The 18,898-nt window shown below is 43.8% G+C and overlaps 1 protein-coding gene across 4 annotated transcripts in view; it reads left to right on the forward strand.

Moving 5' to 3' along the window:
• The window catches only part of TMEM92 (transmembrane protein 92), a 46,845-nt gene extending 28,403 nt beyond the window's left edge, over positions 1 to 18,442 (forward strand). For all 4 annotated transcript variants that reach the window (XM_077460007.1, XM_077460005.1, XM_077460006.1 and 1 more), the window contains 2 exons: positions 15,292 to 15,445; positions 17,585 to 18,442. In XM_077460007.1, coding sequence (XP_077316133.1) covers positions 15,292 to 15,445; positions 17,585 to 17,692 — 262 coding nt within the window. In that variant the 3' untranslated portion in view covers positions 17,693 to 18,442. The remainder of the gene's footprint in view (positions 1 to 15,291; positions 15,446 to 17,584) is intronic.
• The last annotated feature ends 456 nt before the right edge of the window (positions 18,443 to 18,898 follow it).

The following is an 18,898-nucleotide window of genomic DNA, read 5'->3' on the forward strand; positions in this document are numbered from 1 at the left end:
TAAGGAACTTACAAGAGATTGTTTGGACTAGGGATGAGCTTGGTGTTCGACTCAAATGCATGTTTGACTCGAACATCGGCCGTTCGTCTGTTTGGCAAATTCAGAACTTTGTGGACCATTCGCACCAAATTTGTGTGCCACGAACGGTCCACAATGAACTACGCCATCGCAGTGCATTGCTGGTTCATGATTGGCCAAGCATGCATTGTGACCCCACATGTTTGGCCAATCACAGCACCGGCAGCGAGGAGAGCCATAATTGGCCACAGACAGGATGCCTGTGGCCAATTATAGCTCAGGGGGGGGGTTTAGTATACGCCCCGCACTATATAAGACTGCCAGCGCGGTGGCCTTGTGTAGTGTGTCCTGGCGTGCAGGGAAAGAGCTAGATAGTCAGGAACAGTGTGTTCTTTTCTCAGGCATCTTAAAGTTAAAGTGGTGTTGTGTGCCTCCAGCACAGTATACACCTGTATCTACCTTTTATTGCTGTTTTTCTCTAATTAAGGCATCTGCAGGAGTTAGTGGGTGTTGTGTGCCTCCAGCACAGTATACACCTGTATCTACCCTTTATTGATGGTGTTCTCTAATACAGGCATCTGCAGGAGTTAAAGTGGGTGTTGTGTGCCTCCAGCGCAGTATACACCTGTATCTACCCTTTATTGATGGTGTTCTCTAATACAGGCATCTGCAGGAGTTAAAGTGGGTGTTGTGTGCCTCCAGCACAGTATACACCTGAAGATACCCCTTATTGCTGGTGTTATCTGTTGCATATCTTGCATATTAGCCTTTAAAATTAGCACTTTTGATTTCGAACGTTCGAGTCCCATAGACTTTAATAGGGTTCTAAAGTTCATACAGATTTTAGGTCCGTTCGAAGGTTCTGGTGCGAACCAAACCGGGGGGTGTTTGGCTCATCCCTAGTTTGGACCCCCGGAGAGGGAGGTGAGGAGGGAAGCTTGTAGGCAATCTGTAGTAAGTTTACTTGCTCAAGCTCATTCTACTGCAGCAATTTGACTTGGCTAAGCTGAGATATGAATGCTGAAATTCCAATCAAAATATTAATACTCTCAGGGGTGTCAAATCTAGGCCACACTAGCCTAGTCAAGCCCACCAGTAGCATATGGTGCCAAGGTGTGTACCATGCCACAATAAAGGGAGTCAATTTGGATCTATTTAAAGCCCATTCCCCAACCAACTTATAGTCCCATTTTGCAGCCATCACAAGGTACACAGTAACTCTGATAGGCCATCCAAAGCTTCTTTTGCAGTCTCAGCTGTCACTTAATACTTAGGGCTCCCAGGTATGAGGTGTATGTGACCTCCTCACATGATGCAATGGTTGTGTCTGAATGTAAAATTGACAAGCCCCAACACTTTATACAACGCTCCAAAGAGGGAAAGAGGAATCACTCACCATATTAAAGCCTCGGAATCATTTTTCTGCATCTTCCAGCATGTGCTGCACTCACCCACACACTGTTAGGTGTGTTGGTTTATGGTTTACTTCATTCTACTAATGTGGCTTATCAGTTATGTTGATACAACAAAGGTGGCAACGTGAACTTTGTGTTGATGATTCAAGTAATTGAATTTTAACTACGAGAGCAATGGATGTATCTCACCACGCAACACACCCACTAGATCCTAAAACATATTCTTCCAAAAATGCAAGTATAAATTAAAAGTAGATTGTTAATTAAATAAAATAATACAAAACTTGCCAAGGAGTCATTTTGATTCAGGTAATCAAAAATAATTTGAGCGGTGTGATGGTCGCCACAAACCATGGACAATTATCCAGCTGCTTTACAGTTTTTTTTCTGCTCCTGTTGAAGGCATTAAAGAGAACCAGTCATCAATGGACCTCTGAATGCCCTTCCTTAAAATGTTCTAACCTGTCCTTCATTTTTTACTTGCACTCTCTCCTAAGTGGAGTAAGCTGAGTGTCAAGATCTAAGACCAAATTATCTCTTGATCAGATCATTGCTTATACCAGTGGTCTCCAAACTGTGGCCTGATGTGGCCCTTTGCTTACCTTTATCCAGCCCTTGGGGCATATTCCTACCATTGATATAAGACACTATTCTGCCAACTGACAGTAACAATGGGGTACCATTTCTCCCACTGACATCAACAATGGGGCACTATTCTTCCCATTGATTCCAACACCAATGGGGCACCATTCCTCCCCTAAAACCAAATGTGGTGATGTTTACTCCCACTGATGCCAGGCACATTTCCACTTCCGCTGGCCACAGTCCTGCCCCCTAAAGTCTAAAGGACGATAAACTGGCCCTTTTTTTTTAGAAAGTTTGGAAACCCCTGGCTTATAGGAAACTCATGAAACTCTCATACATTTTGTCAGAATCACATGAAACAAAACTGAAGGCTTTATGTCAATTTCTCCTTCAGCAACTCTTGTAAAAATATAAGGTATTAACCTTGAGCTCAGGCAGGAGACAGGACAGCTTCTATGGGGGCCTTAACGCCTGACACCAAGCTGACAGGGGGTCAGGGGTCAGGCTAGGTGACCAGTAACTATAGCAGTAGAGAGGCTCCCACTGATCAGCTGGATAAGAACACAAGCAGATTACGCTGGCGGATGGCACAGGCTCACCCAAGGTGCGGAGTCTAAGTACTAACCGGTAACCAGAGCTCCGGATAGTGGAAATAGATTTTTCTGTGTGTTAGTAAGAAATGGCAGTCCTCAGGATCACTCCAATGGAGGTGAGTAATCCAGGGTCCAGTAGGAGATATAACAGGTTGGGATGAAGCAGAAGTACAGTCGAGGAACAAGTCAACAATCAGTAACAAGTGGTAGTGGAGATAAGGACAGCTGCAGGTATGCAAATGAGAAAAATAGGAGAGAGCATAATAATCTAGCAAACAGCAAGTACAAAAGCACAGCCTAAATAGGAAGTTCATGGGAGAAGCAAGGAGTTCAAGGTTCTCCATAAATAATACAAAAGGCAAGATTATCTAAAGGATCAGGCAGAATGCTGTCCAGCATCTCAGGTGGCTCAGCAAGAAGAACTACTGCTCAACACAACAGAGGTCGTGGGTTCTGGTCCTGACACATTCCTGCTATGACAAGGAGAGTATACCTGTACATACATTTGTTATTTGAAGGCAAAGCTGCTGCCAGGAAGGAAAGGGTGAAAAGTCCATTTTTATTTTACAAATGTCTGTCTCCGAATGGCCCGCTTTAAAATATCGGGGCGCAACAAAAAAAAAAAAAAACATTCAGTAGATCTCTGTAATACATGGCCATTTCCTCCACATTTTTCACTTTAAAGACATGTAAAGAAAAATACCGACTGATCTTATAAAAATGCACTTGGTCCCTAAGTTCCAACGGCATTTGTTGTGAGTGGTGTCAGCCCTGCACAATTTTCTTTTGCTAAGCTACTCAGACCCTTTAATTCTCCCTTCTCCCCAATATGAATGCTAATCATTCCCAGCCATTCTTAGACAGCACAGACAGGAGGGTGACACCACTTTCAGAATTAAGGAGTACAGTGATGGCATCTCCCTGCTTAGAGCCTGCTGATTGGACACTAAAAAAGCAGAAATTCCTAGATAAATCATAATTTCTGCTCCCTCCTTCTTTCTGTGTGTCCCTGTCAGCAAATGTTCATGCAGCAGAGTCTGATTGGCTCTTAGTGCTCCCCCTCCCTCTTCCAGTCTGAGTGACACAGTAACATCAAGACAGGTTTAGGTACTTACAGGTGCATCTCATAAAAGTTAATGTATTTCAGTAATTCAATTTAAAAAGTGAAACTCATATATATTATATAGATGAGTTACACACAGAGTGATATATTTCAAGCATTTCTTTCTTTTAATTTTGATGATTATGGCTTACAGCTCGTGAAAACCCAAAATTCTATATCTCCGAAAATTTAAATATTACATGAGACGACCAATAAAAAAAGGATTTTTAATACAGAAATGTTGGCTTAATGTAAAGTATGTCCATGTACAGTATAGTATTCACTCAATACTTGGTCGGGGCTCCTTTTGCTTATGAATTACTGCATCAATTCCGCGTGGCATTGAGGTGATCAGCCTGTGGAACTGCTGAGGTGGTATGGAAGCCCAGGTTGCTATGATAGCGGCTTTCAGCTCATCTGCATTGTTGAGTCTGGTGTCTCTCATCTTCCTCTTGACAATACCTCACAGATTCTCTATGGGGTTTAGGTCAGGCGAGTTTGCGGCCAATCAAGCACATTGATTCCATGATCATTAAGCCAGGTATTGGTACCTTTGGTAGTGTGGGCAGGTGCCAAGTCCTGCTGGAAAATTAAATCAGCATCTCCATAAAGCTAGTCAGCAAGGGGAAGCATGAAGTGCTCTAGAATTTCCTGGTAGATGGCTGCGGTGACTTTGGACTTGATAAAACACAGGACTTGGCATCTGCCCACACTGCCAAAACTACTAATACCTGGTTTAATAATCATGGTATCACTGTGCTTGATTGGCCAGCAAACTCGCCTGACCTAAACCCCATAGAGGATCTGTGGGGTATTGTCAAAAGAGGCAGATGAGAGACACCAGACACAACAATGCAGACAAGCTGAAAGCCGCTATCAAAGCAACCTGGGTATATAGGCCTGGGGAAAAAATCGATTTAAATCTTGAATCAAGTTGAGAGGTCAAATCGATTCAAAATTTCAGAAAATCGATTTTTTTTAGATTTTTATTTTTTTTTCACCAGGACCGGCGCTGACACTGTGCCAGTCCTGAGGAGCTGTGGGCAGGAGTTTTTAGTCGAGGCCGCGGCTTCGGCCTAATCTACGAGGCTGGACGCCGCGGCCTCACCTAAAAACTCCTACCTGCAGCTTCTCAGGACCGGCGCAGTGTCCTTTAAAAAAAAAAAACTCGATTCGAATTGTGAATCAAGGTTTTTTTTTTTTAAATCGCAGATTTTTTTTTTTTTTTTTTAGAAAATCGCCCAGCTCTACTTCCATAACACCTCAGCAGTGCCACATTCTGACCCTCTCTATGCCACACCGCATTGAGGTACTAATTCATGCAAAAGGAGCCCCGACCAAGAATTGAGTTCCTACTATACTTTACATGGACATACTATTCGGTAAGCCAACATTTCTGCATTAAAAATCCTTTTTTTTATTTGTCTTATGTAATATTCAAATTTTCTGAGATACAGAATTTTGGGTTTTCACTTTCTGTAAAGCCCCATACAGAGGGTCGGACATTCCGACAACAAAATCCGTCAGATTTTGTTCCGACGGATGTTGGTCCAAACTTGTCTTGCATACACGCGGTCGCACAAAGTTGTCGGAAAATCCGATCGGTCAGAACATGGTGACGTAAATCACGTACGTCGGGACTATAAAGAGGCCAGTAGCCAATAGCTTTCGTCTCTTAGTTTTTTCTGAGCATGCGTGGCACTTTGTCCGCCGCAATTGTCTACAAACGATCGGATTTTGTTGTTGTAAAATGTTAGATCCGGCTCTCAAACTTTGTGCGTCGAAAAAGTCCGATGGAGCCGCACACACGATCGGATTTTCCGACAACACGATCCGATCGCACATTTTCCGTTGGAAAATCCGACCGTGTGTACAGGGCATAAGCCATAACCATCAAAATTAAAAGAAAGAAATATATCTCTCTGTGTGTAACGCATCTATATAAAATATGAGTTTCACTTTTTGAATTAGATTACTGAAATAAATAAACTTTTTGATGATATTCAAGTTTTATGAGATGCACCTGTATATTAACTTTCCTTGGAAAGATGCATGTATTCCATTATTTTTGAGGATCCATCCTGTCTTGTATCAACGGTTCAGGCTGGTGGTGGTAACTGTTGGAAAGATGCATGTATTCCATTATTTTTGAGGAATATATAAGTGAACGGTATTCAGCATTAATATCTCTGACAATAATAAAACGACAACAGTGTCATTTATCGTAATTTCAGTGTTATTTTCCCTCTTCGCTCACCAACGTCACCAGAGATCACTGGCCTGTGTCTGCAGGCTTTCTTTTACATAAACAGCATTGTGCTGGTGGGTAATTAATCCTCCGGAGACTTTTACGCAGTGTCAGATGTTTACCCAGATTGGTGACTTCCCAGCAATAGAGTCAAATCTGGCAGAGGCTACAAGCACTTCTATTCTTGGAGATCTTAGTGTCTGTTAGTGAGATGCGTGTTGTAGAGTCTGGGCGGGGTCCAGCGATTGCTTCGATAAATGCAAATATTTTAGAGGAATCCGGTCCATAGAGACTTATGTACGCTGTCAAAATGTAGTTGAGTAAGGTCTTCTGACCTTTCTCTGAGTTTACTAAGTTGCAAACTTGTTCCTTGCCACTGGCTAAAGTACTGATGTCACAGCATTTAACATACCAGCCAGGCAACTAGCATTTTAAAAAAGACAGCTTAGCAATGACATTTCCCACATTTCACTCATGGGAGAAACGCTTGCTTCGGGAAATTCCAATTTCTTGGATGGCATGGTGATCCGTGTCGTCATTACTATTTCTAAGTGATGCTTGGCAAGTCTTTCTTAACTGTTTTTCTCCAGAGGAGCCCTTAAAACCATGTTTTAAATCTCGGGGAAGCCCTGCTAAAAAATCAATTCATTGGTGGTCAGTGGAAAGAATGCCATTTACATTGGTGGTCAGTGGGAAGAAAATTAATTTCATTGGTCAGTGGAAAAAATATTCATTATATTGGTGGTCAGTGGAAAGAAAGTCCCTTACGTTGGTGATCAGTGGGAAGAATGCCCCTCACATTGGTGGTCAGTGGAAAGAAAGTCCCTTACGTTGGTAGTTAATGGATAGAATGGCCCCAATGTATTGGTGGTCAGTGTGAAGAATGCCCCTTACATTGCTGGTCAGTGCTAAGAATGTCCCTTACATTGTTGGACATAGGGGAAGAATGCTCCTCCCATTTGTGGTTAGAGGAAAGAAAGTTCCTTTCATTGGTGGTCAGTGAGAAGAATGCTCCATACATTGGTGGTCAGTGGAAATAAAGTCCATTATATTGGTGGTCAGCGGGAAGAATACTCATTATATTGGTGGTTAGTGGAAAGAAAGTTCCTTACATTGGTAACAAGCCTGAAAAATGCCCTTTACTTTGCTGGCCAATGGGAAGAATGCTCCTTACATTGGTGGTCAGTCGAAGAAAGTCCCTTATGTTGGTAGTTAGTGGAAAGAATAGGCCCCCTTACAGTGGTGGTCAGTGTGCAGAATACCCTTTACATTGGTAGTCAGTGCTAAGAATGTTCCTTATATTGGAGGTCAGTGCAAAGAAAGTCCCTTAAATTGGTGGCCAGTGGGAAGAATGCTCCTTACATTGATAGTGAGTGGGAAGAGTGCCCCCCTTACATTGGTGGCCAGCGGGAAGAATGCTCCTTACATTGGTAGTGAGTGGGAAGAGTGGCCCCCTTACATTGGTGATCAGTGGGAAGAATGCCCCTTACATTGGTGATCAGTGGGAAGAATGCTCCTTACATTGGTGATCAGTGGGAAGAATGCTCCTTAAATTGGTAGTGAGTGGGAAGAGTGGCCCTCTTACATTGGTGATCACTGGGAAGAATTCTCCTTACATTGGTTGTCAGTGGGAAGAGTGGCTCCCTTACAGTGGTTGTAAGAATGCCACCTTTAAAGTGGTTCTAAAGCCTCAAGGTTTTTTTACCTTTACCTAAAAAAACCTTCTGTGTCACAGACTCCCCCCCTCACCCCTCCCCCCCCCTTTATACTTAACTTAGCCCCATCACGATCCAGCGCTGTGGCTTTGCCCCTCCTCCCTGGGTATATTTATAGCAGTGGGAGCCATTGGCACCTGTCAATCAACTCCAGTGATAAGGGACAATGTGTCAATGGATGCAGCAGTGCGTCTCAGAATCAAGCCCGGCTTCCTATTGGGGGTACCTGCAAGATAGGAGAAGCCAGGAGCGCCTGCGGGGGACAAGAGATGAAGAGGATCGGGGCTGCTCTGTGCAATTCTATTGCACGCAGCAGTTAAGTCATGTTTTTTATTTTATTTTTTTATTGTTTTCCTTTACAACCACTTAAAGGATAGTTAAAAAAGATTATTGATTTCTTTCTATTGGCTCTGCCAAGTGGGGTTGGACCTTAGCAATGAATAAGCGCATCTGTTATGCCCCGTACACACGAGAGGGATTAAGTCTGACAGACCTCCAAAGGAGTTCCGCCGGAGTTCCGACGGTGTTCCGACGGAGTTCTGGCGGACTTTTCGACCGAGCGGACTTGACCACACACCATCACACCAAACTCCGACGGAGTCGAACGTGATGACGTACGACTGGATTCGACGTAGGAAGTTCATAGACAGTAGCCAATAGCTGCCCTAGCGTCGGTTTTAGTCCGTCGGAGTAGCACACACACGAGCGAATTTTTCGAAGGGGACCGGGTCCGGCGGAGTTCCGTCGGGAAAATTTGAAGCATGCTTCATTTCTAAAGTCCGTCAGACTTTAGCGAAGCTAAAGTCCGTTGCAGCCCACACACGATCGGATAGTCTGACGGACTCAGTCCGTCGGAGTTTGGATGTCGAAATGTCCGCTCGTGTGTACGGGGCATTAGTGTGTGAAACGCGTCTACCATTTGAACTGTCTGTAACACTTGGGATGTTCGTTATTAAATAAGAATTTTGATGGATCTTGGAGTGCAGCCATTTCTTCAGTGTTCATCGTATGCGGAGGCGAGCTGAGGCGGGCACCTGTGATATCATTAAGCTTCCTGTCTCACCTGGGGCAGCGAGTTCTTTTGTTTGGGGTTGGATCTAGAACTATGCAGACACCAGCAGATGGGAAGTCAATGAGCCACCGCTCAAGAAATCTCTAACAACCACTGGAGAAATGCTAGGTTCACCTGGTGGGCTAGAAAACTGGAAATTCATCTAACACCTGGTGTAATGTGTATACAGGTATAGTGCAATCAATGTGCAATCACTGTTCCTTCAGCCCAGGTGGGTGAATGCAATCCCAATGTGTGTGCATCACTGAGTTCAGTCTTAGCAAAGGCCATTTGCTTGCTGATGTCAAAGTGATGTCATCACTGACAGTGGAATTAGGTAGGTAGTTCTATAGGTGTGCTCCTAAGGTTACTTTAATGAGACAGTTATGATGGGGCTTATGTAAGAGTCTGAATACACAGCCTTAAATTATTAAAACAGTGCAGGTTTACCTATAAAAGATTTATACCTATTCCTTTATTTAGCTCTGCTTATTTTATCTAATCCTCAGGTTTTAGGATGGGGTCAGAGGTTACATAAAGTCTAATGGATGATGCCCCGCTTCACACAGTTATAATCTAGTTGGTTGCTCTGTACATTGTATGAATCACTTTTTCATTATTTCTGCACTGCTTTATTGATTACATCTGATTTCCTGAGTTGGTATGCACCAAAATGTTAGGTGGCACCCCCTATAACACCTCCAGTCTACTGTCTTTCCACAGTTATAGAAATGGATCCTTATTGTTCCATGCTTTATTTCACTGCGATCAGGGCTTTTTTTCTCCTAGAATAGGTGCAGGTACTCCCTCTATCCACGTCAACCCTTGTCTCTACCCCCTACCCACCTCCAAGCACTATCCCATGGTTTCCACAGCCCCATACCACTTCTTTTAGAGAATACAGAACCAAGTATCATGTTGTGGTGCTAAGTAATTTGTATGCAATGTGTTAATGATGACAAGAAAAGCATTAAAATGCTGCAGACCCCCTGCAGCCAGCCACAATAGATCCCCCAGCAACAATAGTTCTACTCCAGCAACAATAGACTCTCAGAAACCAGCATCAGTAGAGCACTCCCTCAACAGTAGATCCCCCCAGAAGAAATCGACCCCCAAGCAACAATAGATCACCCCCCCCCCCCCCAGTGAAATAGATCCACAGCAGCCAGCACCAAAAGACCCTCCAGCACACCCCATCACCCTTTGCCATTACATGCATTTAGTGCTGGAAGTGGCGGGAAAAAACACTATAATATCACTACATTGTCACAAGTTGGGGACTCTATTGTTGAGATCTCTGCTCTTGAGTTCCTGCTGAGTGTATAGGGTTATGGGGGGTTTTCACTTTTCCTACTCGATTTTTACTAATCTAATATAATGTAGAATATCATGGGTGGAGCTGGAACACATGAAATGGGCAGGAACACTTAGGTCCCAGGTGGACATGGATAGGCTCAGGAATTATGGCTGGGAGATCCCATTGTTGGAGTATTCAAGACATAAAAGAAGCCAGGGACTGACTTCTCAAGTCTGATCACCAGGATTTACAATTTACTTTCAGAGGAAGGTGTGTTGCGATGACCACTTTACCGCTCTGTGTTGAACATTTAAAGCGGGAGTCCGCCGTTTTTTTTTTTTTAAAAGCCAGCAGCTACAAATACTGCAGCTGCTGACTTTTAAAATAATGACACTTACCTGCCCAGCGCGCCCGCGATGTCGGCATCCGAAGCCGATCTCTCGATCGTCTCCCGGGTGCTGCCGCTGCCATCTTGGGTATGGGAATCAGGAAGTGGAGCCTTGCGGCTTCATTTCCTGGTTCCCTACTGCGCATGCGCGAGTCGCGCTGCGCAATAAGGATGGTCCCCACTGTCTCTGGGATCCGTGTGTTTCCCAGGAGACAGCGGGGGACCTTCGGAAAGGGGCATAGATTCTGCGGAAAGGGGCGTAGCTTCTGCAGAATCTACGCCGGAAGTGGGTGCAGATACCTGTACTGTACAGGTACCTGCACCCCCCTCCCCCCTGAAAGGTGCCAATTGTGGCGCCGGAGGGGGGGAGGGTTCCAATGAGCGGAAGTTCCACTTTAGGGTGGAGCTCCGCTTTAAGGAGGATACTCTGGGCCATTATCTCTCTCTTATAGACCACTATTACATGGGGCAATTCAGTGCAGATTTTGGTTCAGTCAACAATAGATCCATTCACTGATCTTCTGCTGATTGGAGCAGAGAAGGTGGATGGCACATCTGTCTCTGCTGTTTCTGCAGAGCAGACATGGACAAAGCCCACTCTGCTCTATGGGCAGTTGGAGAATGCACTCCACTGTCTAGGTACACCCGACTACCCTTTGATCTGATCCACCTAAATGAAAGAAAACGTATTTGTTTCCTTTTTTTTTTTTTGTGGACTGGATAGGACCGAGAGGTAGACGGGTGTAAACAGACACAAGCTCATAGGGACGCCGCATGGACTATCTGATTAAGTCCGCCTGAGAAATTGGCCTTAAAGGTTTTAACTGGTCCTGTAGATAGGGATAAGGCCAGAACTCTATTGTTATGCCCTGTAAACACGGTTGGAATTTCCGACGGAAAATGCGCGATCGGATCGCGTTGTCAGAAAATACGATCGTATGTGGGCTCTAGCAGACTTTTTCCATCTGAATTTACTCCCGTTTATAGTCCCGACGTACGTGTTGTACGTCACCTTTTTAAGAACGATGGGATTTTCCGACAACTTTGTCCGACCGTGTGTATGCAAGACAAGTTTGGCAGAAAATCAGTCGGAAAAAATCCGATTGGATTTTGTTGTCGGAATGTCCGACCGTGTGTACAGGGCATTAGTATACTGCCATGTGAGCACCTATAAAATGAGTTAATATACTTACCCCCTCCCTTCAGCTCATGACACCTAATCGCGGGTAATGTCACCATTCTTCTGGTGAGATCCCAGGAAATGCAGAGCACCCCAAATCTCATGGGAAGATGCTGATCCACTGTACTGTAATCTCATAAGATGTAGGGTACTCAGCATTCCCTGGGCTCTCATTTCAATGTTGGAGGTGTCACCCTCTGCAGTACAGAAGCCAGAAGAGGGGAAAGTTCATTTTTCCCCCCCGTCTATGTTTTTTTGTGCAGTGGATTAAGATTGGGGGGGGGGGGGCGCCTAATGATCAAGCGGACTCCATTGTCTTTTCCTGTTCCTTATATAATTCTATAATGCTATTGCTCATTATCAGGTAATTTATACTTTATATTGTTAAAATAATTGTCTTAAATGAGACATTATCAAATGCAGTTTGAACCATGAGTGTTCTCTTACTCATCAAAGCCTCTACATGACCACGTGCTGTCTTGTCTGTAATTATTAAAGATATATGTGCTGACAGCAGTGGATTGTGCTGGGGTAATAGAGTGACACAATTATGTCATTCTCATACAACTAATCTGAGTATTATCACATGAGACAAGGAAGTCATTGCCCTGTTTTCTAAAGGATGGCTGTGCAGCTTGGGATTACATTGAACAGCTAAATCTAAAATTAATTTAAAGTGTTAAAAGGTAATTCGGAAAAAAACTTTTACGTTTTAGTTTTGCATAGGGTGGGTAAGAATTAGAACCTTGGTTAGATTTTATTGATGTTCAAGACCTCCCGGAAGGACATTCCTATCACTTACTGTCTCAGTGGCGGTGCTGTCACCCAGACAGGATGTAAAGTCAAATACCCATCAGGGTATCAGCAATAAAAAAAGATGATGAGGGTTTTAGTGTGACCTTTAAGTGGTTGTAAACGTTCACATTTAAAAAAATAAAAATAACAAACTTGTTATACTTGCTTTCTCTGTGCAAGGGTTTTGCACAGATCAGCCCAATCCTCCTCATCTGGGGTGCCCCCATTGGCGCTTCTGGCTCTTATCCTCATCAGGTGCCCCCACGGAGAGCCGCTTTCCATGGGGGGCACCCATGCGGACGCGCTCCCAAGTTCCACTGCTGCGTCCATTGACACAGACAGCAGGACTCAGCCCCGCCCCCCCCCCCCCCCCCACTCTTGTGTCATTGGACTTGATTTCCAATGGCTCCTGCTGCTATCACTCTATCCAATGAGGACAGAGTCAGCGGCTGGAGCCGCTGGGCTCATGCACGTCGCTGGAACGGGATGGGTTCGGGTAAGAAAAAGGGGGTGCGCCGGGGCCTGGGGGCAGCTGTAGCAAAGAAGGTTTTTCACCCTAATGCATAAAATGCATTAAGGTGAAAAACCATGAGACTTTACAACCCCTTTAAGCCGCCCATACACCAGTAGAGATTTTTTTAAAACATTTGAAAAAGATGGAGACATTTTCTTGAACAAAAAATATAAATTTAAAGTTTCAGTTCACCTTTTCAGAAAAAATGAAATAGTGAACTAACATCGTAGACCTTCTCCATAACCGAGTCCCTGCTGTACTTACCTCTGTGGGTGATGAGCTGTCAATGCTACACGGAGAAGAGGGTGAAGGGCAGAGATAAATTCCTGGATCACTACATGGGCTGCGTGGGCACCGAAATTTTTGCATCCAGGGAGGTAAGTACAGCGGATACCAAGGTGAAGTGGATAGAAGGGTGTATGGTGTTATAAACCTATTCAGTTTTTATAACGCTTTAACTGTGAATGTGGTTTTTGTTCGGGAAAATTCATACTTATTGTAATGCAAATGTACATCCCGAAATCAAGTGTAGAATTTAAACAAATCTAACAAAATTTTCAGGTTTTCATAGGAAATGGTAATATTGAATGATGATGACCAATTTCCATACAAATGTTCATACAAAATTCTACTGGTGTATGGTCAACTTGTGAGTGTTTTAGCACGCCCTAAAAAAATATTTTTTGTTGCTGGGTGTGTTCCTATTTGAGATTTTCATTCACACCCTAAATGTTAACTTTGAGACAGAGAGTGAAGATCAATCTTTCCAACAGGGCCAGAGATAACAGTATAACATTTAATACGGTCTAACCCTTCTTCACTGTGCCTCTGGCATTGGACTCATATTTGTACAGATGTTTCAGGTCTGAGACTCGGTACTGGGATCACTGATCTGCATAAGGGTAGCTAGCAATCACAGTAAATGAAGACCACAATGGTGGCCCTAAGATTTCTCTGATAATTTCCTTTAGGAATCACCAGCCGAACCACTATCTGACAAAACAGCTCCTGTATATAGTAGCAGTAGGAACACCCATTTGTGGTAGGATGAGAGGAGGTCAAAGAACCATCAGTGAATGGAATGGCAGAGGTGTCTGGTGTGACACAGACACACTTGGGTGGAAGAGTAAACTGAGAAATGTCAAACTGTTAACTGAGAAAGTGAAAAATCTTAACAACGAAACTTGACTTTTTGTGAAATAAAGCTATTTGATGTTCGTCAAACTTGATGGCTTTAACCCATCCTTAGACACGCCACACTGGGCATTTCTGCCATTTGGTGCAACCGACCAGTTTTTGACGTTCTCTCATCCTACAAGTACAATACCCACCTGAGAACCCATATAAGGATCTAGTATTGGGACCTCCATGGCATTGAGAGCAACTGATCTCACCCTGCATGGAGATGGGGCTTTTTCTCCACCAGTATTTACTGAAGGTTGCGTGTTTCTACCAACCTGGGTAGCCGCAAACTCACCAGTTGTAAGTCATTTTTTATTTTCTCTCTAGTCTCTAATCATAAAAATTAGTTGAGGTAATAACTTTGCTTTAGATCCCTACTACACTATAAGGAATATCTGCCTCATCCCTCTTTTTTTTCTGGTGGATATCTTGGGCCTCTTTATGGGTCTCCAATCTGCTTTTTCAGCCTGACCCCCTCGGACCTTTGAGGACCACCACCCCCTGACACCCAGATGTTGGTCTTGGACATGGCAGGGTACCCAGCCTCCTTGTACATCATGTAAGCCCTTGTACACACGGTCGGAGATTCCGACGGAATGTGTCCGATCAGACCGTTTTGTCGGATATTCCGACTGTGTGTGGTCTGCATCAGACTGTTTCCGTCGGAGTATCCAACGGACCAAGTTTTCCAACTTGCCCGTAAAATTTTCCGACAAAATGCTCCGATTGGACATACTCCGATCATGTGTAGAAAATTCGGATCGGACAAAGTGCCACGCATGCTCAGATCAAGTTCCTACATCAAAGCTATTGGCTACTAGCCTGAACGTAGTCCCGTCGTAACGAAATAACGTCATCACGTTCTGAACGATCGGATTTTCCGACAACTTTGTCCGACCGTGTGTATACAAAATCCGTCGGACAAAATCCGACGGATTTGGTTGTCGGAATGTCCGACCGTGTGTACAAGGGCTCAGAGGCTGGACTGCTGTTGGGTAGGGAGGACAGTGACCAGCTTGACTTTAGAACTTTTAATAAACGATGATGATGAGATTGACCCTTTGGGGAAAAAGACTGAATGATATATTCAGAACCATATATACCACAAATGTTTTCCCTTCCTTAGGTTAGTTATAATTAAAGAATTAATTATGGCAAATACTTTTTGTATAACTACATTTAGAAATATATACATTCTTGTTTTGCAGGCCCCTGTTTATCTGTATGTTGATTGTGTTCTCAGTGCTGTGCCTTTGTGGGATCTGCAATAATGTTTGCCGCTTCCGATCTCGATCTGAACCATCCTTGTCACCAAGGGAGACTCCTCTTATAGACATGGGTGCACCACCACCATACAGTGAGGTAAGTCGAAGAGGTGGAAATCCACTTAGTTGGGCAGACAAAGAAATTCAGTAACCTACTGTATAATAGTCAGTAAACATTCCTTTTCAATGGTTTCCTGTTTGTAACTTAGATGTTATAGGTTGCTATGTTGGTGAAAATGTTGGATCGCAAGCATGATCAGTTCATAGCACAATGGTCTGAGCTTTTGGCTCAGCTCGAAATCTAAACAGGAACATAACTCACAAAACAGGTTTGTGCGGAAAAGTATCCTTATTTACCATCTCTGAAAGTTGAGACGTGTATATGAAATTACAGTGTATCTGGAAAGTATTCACAGCGCTTCACTTTTTCCACATTTTGTTATGTTACAGCCTTATTCCAAAATGGATTAAATTAATTATTTTCTTCAAAATTCTACAAACAATACCCCATAATGATAACATGAAAGAAGTTTGTTTGAAATCTTTGCAAATTTATTAAAAATAAAAAAGGAAAAAATCATATGTACATACGTATTCACAGCCTTTGCCATGACACTCAAAATTGAGTTCAGGTGCATCCTGTTTCCACTGATCATCCTTGAGATGTTTCTACAACTTGAGTGGGGTCCACCTGGGGTACATTTAGTTGATTGGACATGATTTGGAAAGGCACACACCTGTCCCACATAAGGTCCCACAGTTAACCGTGCACGTCAGAGCACAAACCAAGCCATGAAGTCCAAGGAATTGTCTGTAGACCTCCGAGACAGGCTTGTTTTGAGGCACAGATCTGGGGAAGGGTACAGAAAAACATTTGCAGGTCCCAATGAGCACATGGCCTCCATCATCTGTAAATGGAACCACCAGGACTCTTCCTAGAGCGGACCGCTCCCAGCTACACTGATCGATCGGGGAAGAAGGGCCTTAGTCACGGAGGTGACCATTAACCCAATGGTCACTCTGACAGAGCTTCAGTGTTTCTCTGTGGAGAGAGGAGAACCTTCCAGAAGAACCACCATAGCTGCAACACTCCACCAATCAGGCCTGTATCGTAGAGTGACCAGACGGAAGCCACTCCTCGGTAAAAGGCACATGACAGCACCCATCTGGAGTTTGCCAAAAGCCACCTGAAGGACTCTCAGACCATGAGAAACAAAATTCTCTGGTCTGATGAAACAGAGATTGAACTCTTTGGCCCAAATAGCAAGTAGCATGTCTGGAGGAAACCAAGTACCGCACATCACCTGGTCAATACAATCATACAGTGAAGCATGGTGGTGGCAGCACCAGGCTGTGGGGATGTTTTTCAGCGGCAGGAACTGAGAGACTAGTCAGGATGGAGGGAAAGACGATTGCAGCAATGTACAGAGACATCCTTGATGAAAACCTGCTCCAGAGCGCTGTGGACCTCAGACTGGGTCGAAGGTTCATCTTCCAACAGGACAATGACCCTAAGCACATAGCCAAGATAACAAAGGAGTGGCAACGGGACAACTCTGTGAATGTCCTTGAGTGGCCCAGCCAGAGCCCAGACTTGAATCCGATTTGAACATCTCTGGAGAGCTCTGAAAATGGCTGTGCACTGACGCTCCCAATCCAAGCCGATGGAGCTTGAGAGGTCCTGCAAAGAAGAATGGGACAAACTGCCCAAAAATAGGTGTGCCAAGCTTGTAGCATCATACTCAAAAATACTTGAGGCTGTAAATGGTGCCAAAGGTGCTTCAACAAAGTATTGAACAAATGCTGTGAATACTTAAATACAGTACATGGGATTTTTGTCTTTTTTCTTTTTAATACATTTGCAAAAAATGTAAAGAAACTTCTTATACATTGTCATTATGGGGTATTGTTTGTATAATTTTGAGGAAAATAATGAATTTAAGCAATTTTGGAAAAAGGCTGTAACATAACAAAATATGGAAAAAGTGAAGTGCTCTGAACACTTTCCAGATGCACTGTATATGTTGCAATACCTGTTTTCACCTGTAGAAGTACTGTCAGTTAACCCAGAGAGAGCAGAGCCCAATCCTGGGAAACTCATAAGTGTTGGAGAGTTGTAGACCCCTTTGACTTGCTACATTTTGGTTTCTCCAGATATATTTAGAAACAGTGATCAAACATGTAGTAGACACTGAGAAACTTATATAACTATATTCCACATTGTTCCATCCTACAGGTGACTGCCAAGCCTTACCTGTACCCTCCCAGTATGGTCAGCCCACCCTCATACAGCAGTGTGGTTGAGAGTAACCCTTCACCCCCTACCCGGGAACATCAAAGCTGAAACAGAAGGCACATGACGGACATTTATGTGTATTCACAGATGAGTTGGAGGACTGCGCGGAGAGGCTATAGGATTTAATACAAGAAGCTATAGACGTGTGATATGAAGTATTGGGAGGAGATCTAGGGTTGTTATTTGAAGAAATGAGAAAATCTGTGGAGAAATGCTGACATAGACTGCATACAATTATCATCAGACCTGGAGAAGACATACAACAGCATCAAGAGACTTAAAGCATATATTAGAGCACTGAATGGAAGCACCATACTAGGAGACCACTGAGAGCTATGACGGGATAGGAAGAGGATATATAGGTAGGAAGTAGTGGGAGGAGTTATAGGAAGTGGATATATAAAGTAATAAAAGAAGTTAGTGGAAGGGGATGCAGTGGTAATGGCAGGGTTTTTCTGTAGATGGCATAGAAGTCCAAGGAGCATCAAGAATACAGGTACTGGGAATTCCTTCAAGAAGCAGAAGATGCCATGTGGAATAATAAGAGGTGAAAAAAGTATAAATCCACCAAGAAGGGATAACGCAACTCGACTTTGGATGGATGCAGGAAACGTAAATAATCTGCAGGCCTTTTCTAATATTCGGGGATCCCGAAATATCTTCCTCTGGAATTCTGCGCCCCACGCTATCTTAATCCATACAGCACTGAGTTAGGATAAAGGATGTGTTTTTGGTGTAAATTGGAATGTTCAGCTTTGCGGTTGATGGACCAAATAAAAACTCAGCTTGACATATTTATATGGAATTGTTGTAGTATTTAAAAGCGAAGTATGTTTTTTTTTTTTAGATTCATACTTACCTAGGTGGATGCAGCATTGGTCCGATGTTGCATCTGTCTCCCGGGGCCTCTAACACTGAGAACTGAGTGATCGAACATTGCTGATCACTCGATTCTCACAGCTCCATGAGCAGAGAGCTGCTGACTGCCAATCAGCAGCTCTCTGCTCTGCCCTCTCCTCACTCAATGGAGCACTGGGCTATGGAGTGGGCAGGAGGGGCTGGTCCAGGCATGTGGGTGGATCCTGACTCCATGGTTGTGATGAAGCCTGACCGACTCTGTGACATCAGCAGACAGCGTACTTCAGCCTGCTTTCTGCTGAAACCAGGTCGCAGGAGTGCAAAATGAAATGCACTCCTGTGATCCACCAGAGAAGTACAGCCAGATGAGCTTGGTGAGTGTGAAATGTTACAGTA

This window comes from Lithobates pipiens, unplaced genomic scaffold, assembly GCF_037356315.1.
Source record: "Lithobates pipiens isolate NorthernLeopardFrog02 unplaced genomic scaffold, aLitPip1_a1.2 Scaffold_28, whole genome shotgun sequence".
NCBI classification, from domain to species: Eukaryota; Metazoa; Chordata; class Amphibia; order Anura; family Ranidae; genus Lithobates; species Lithobates pipiens.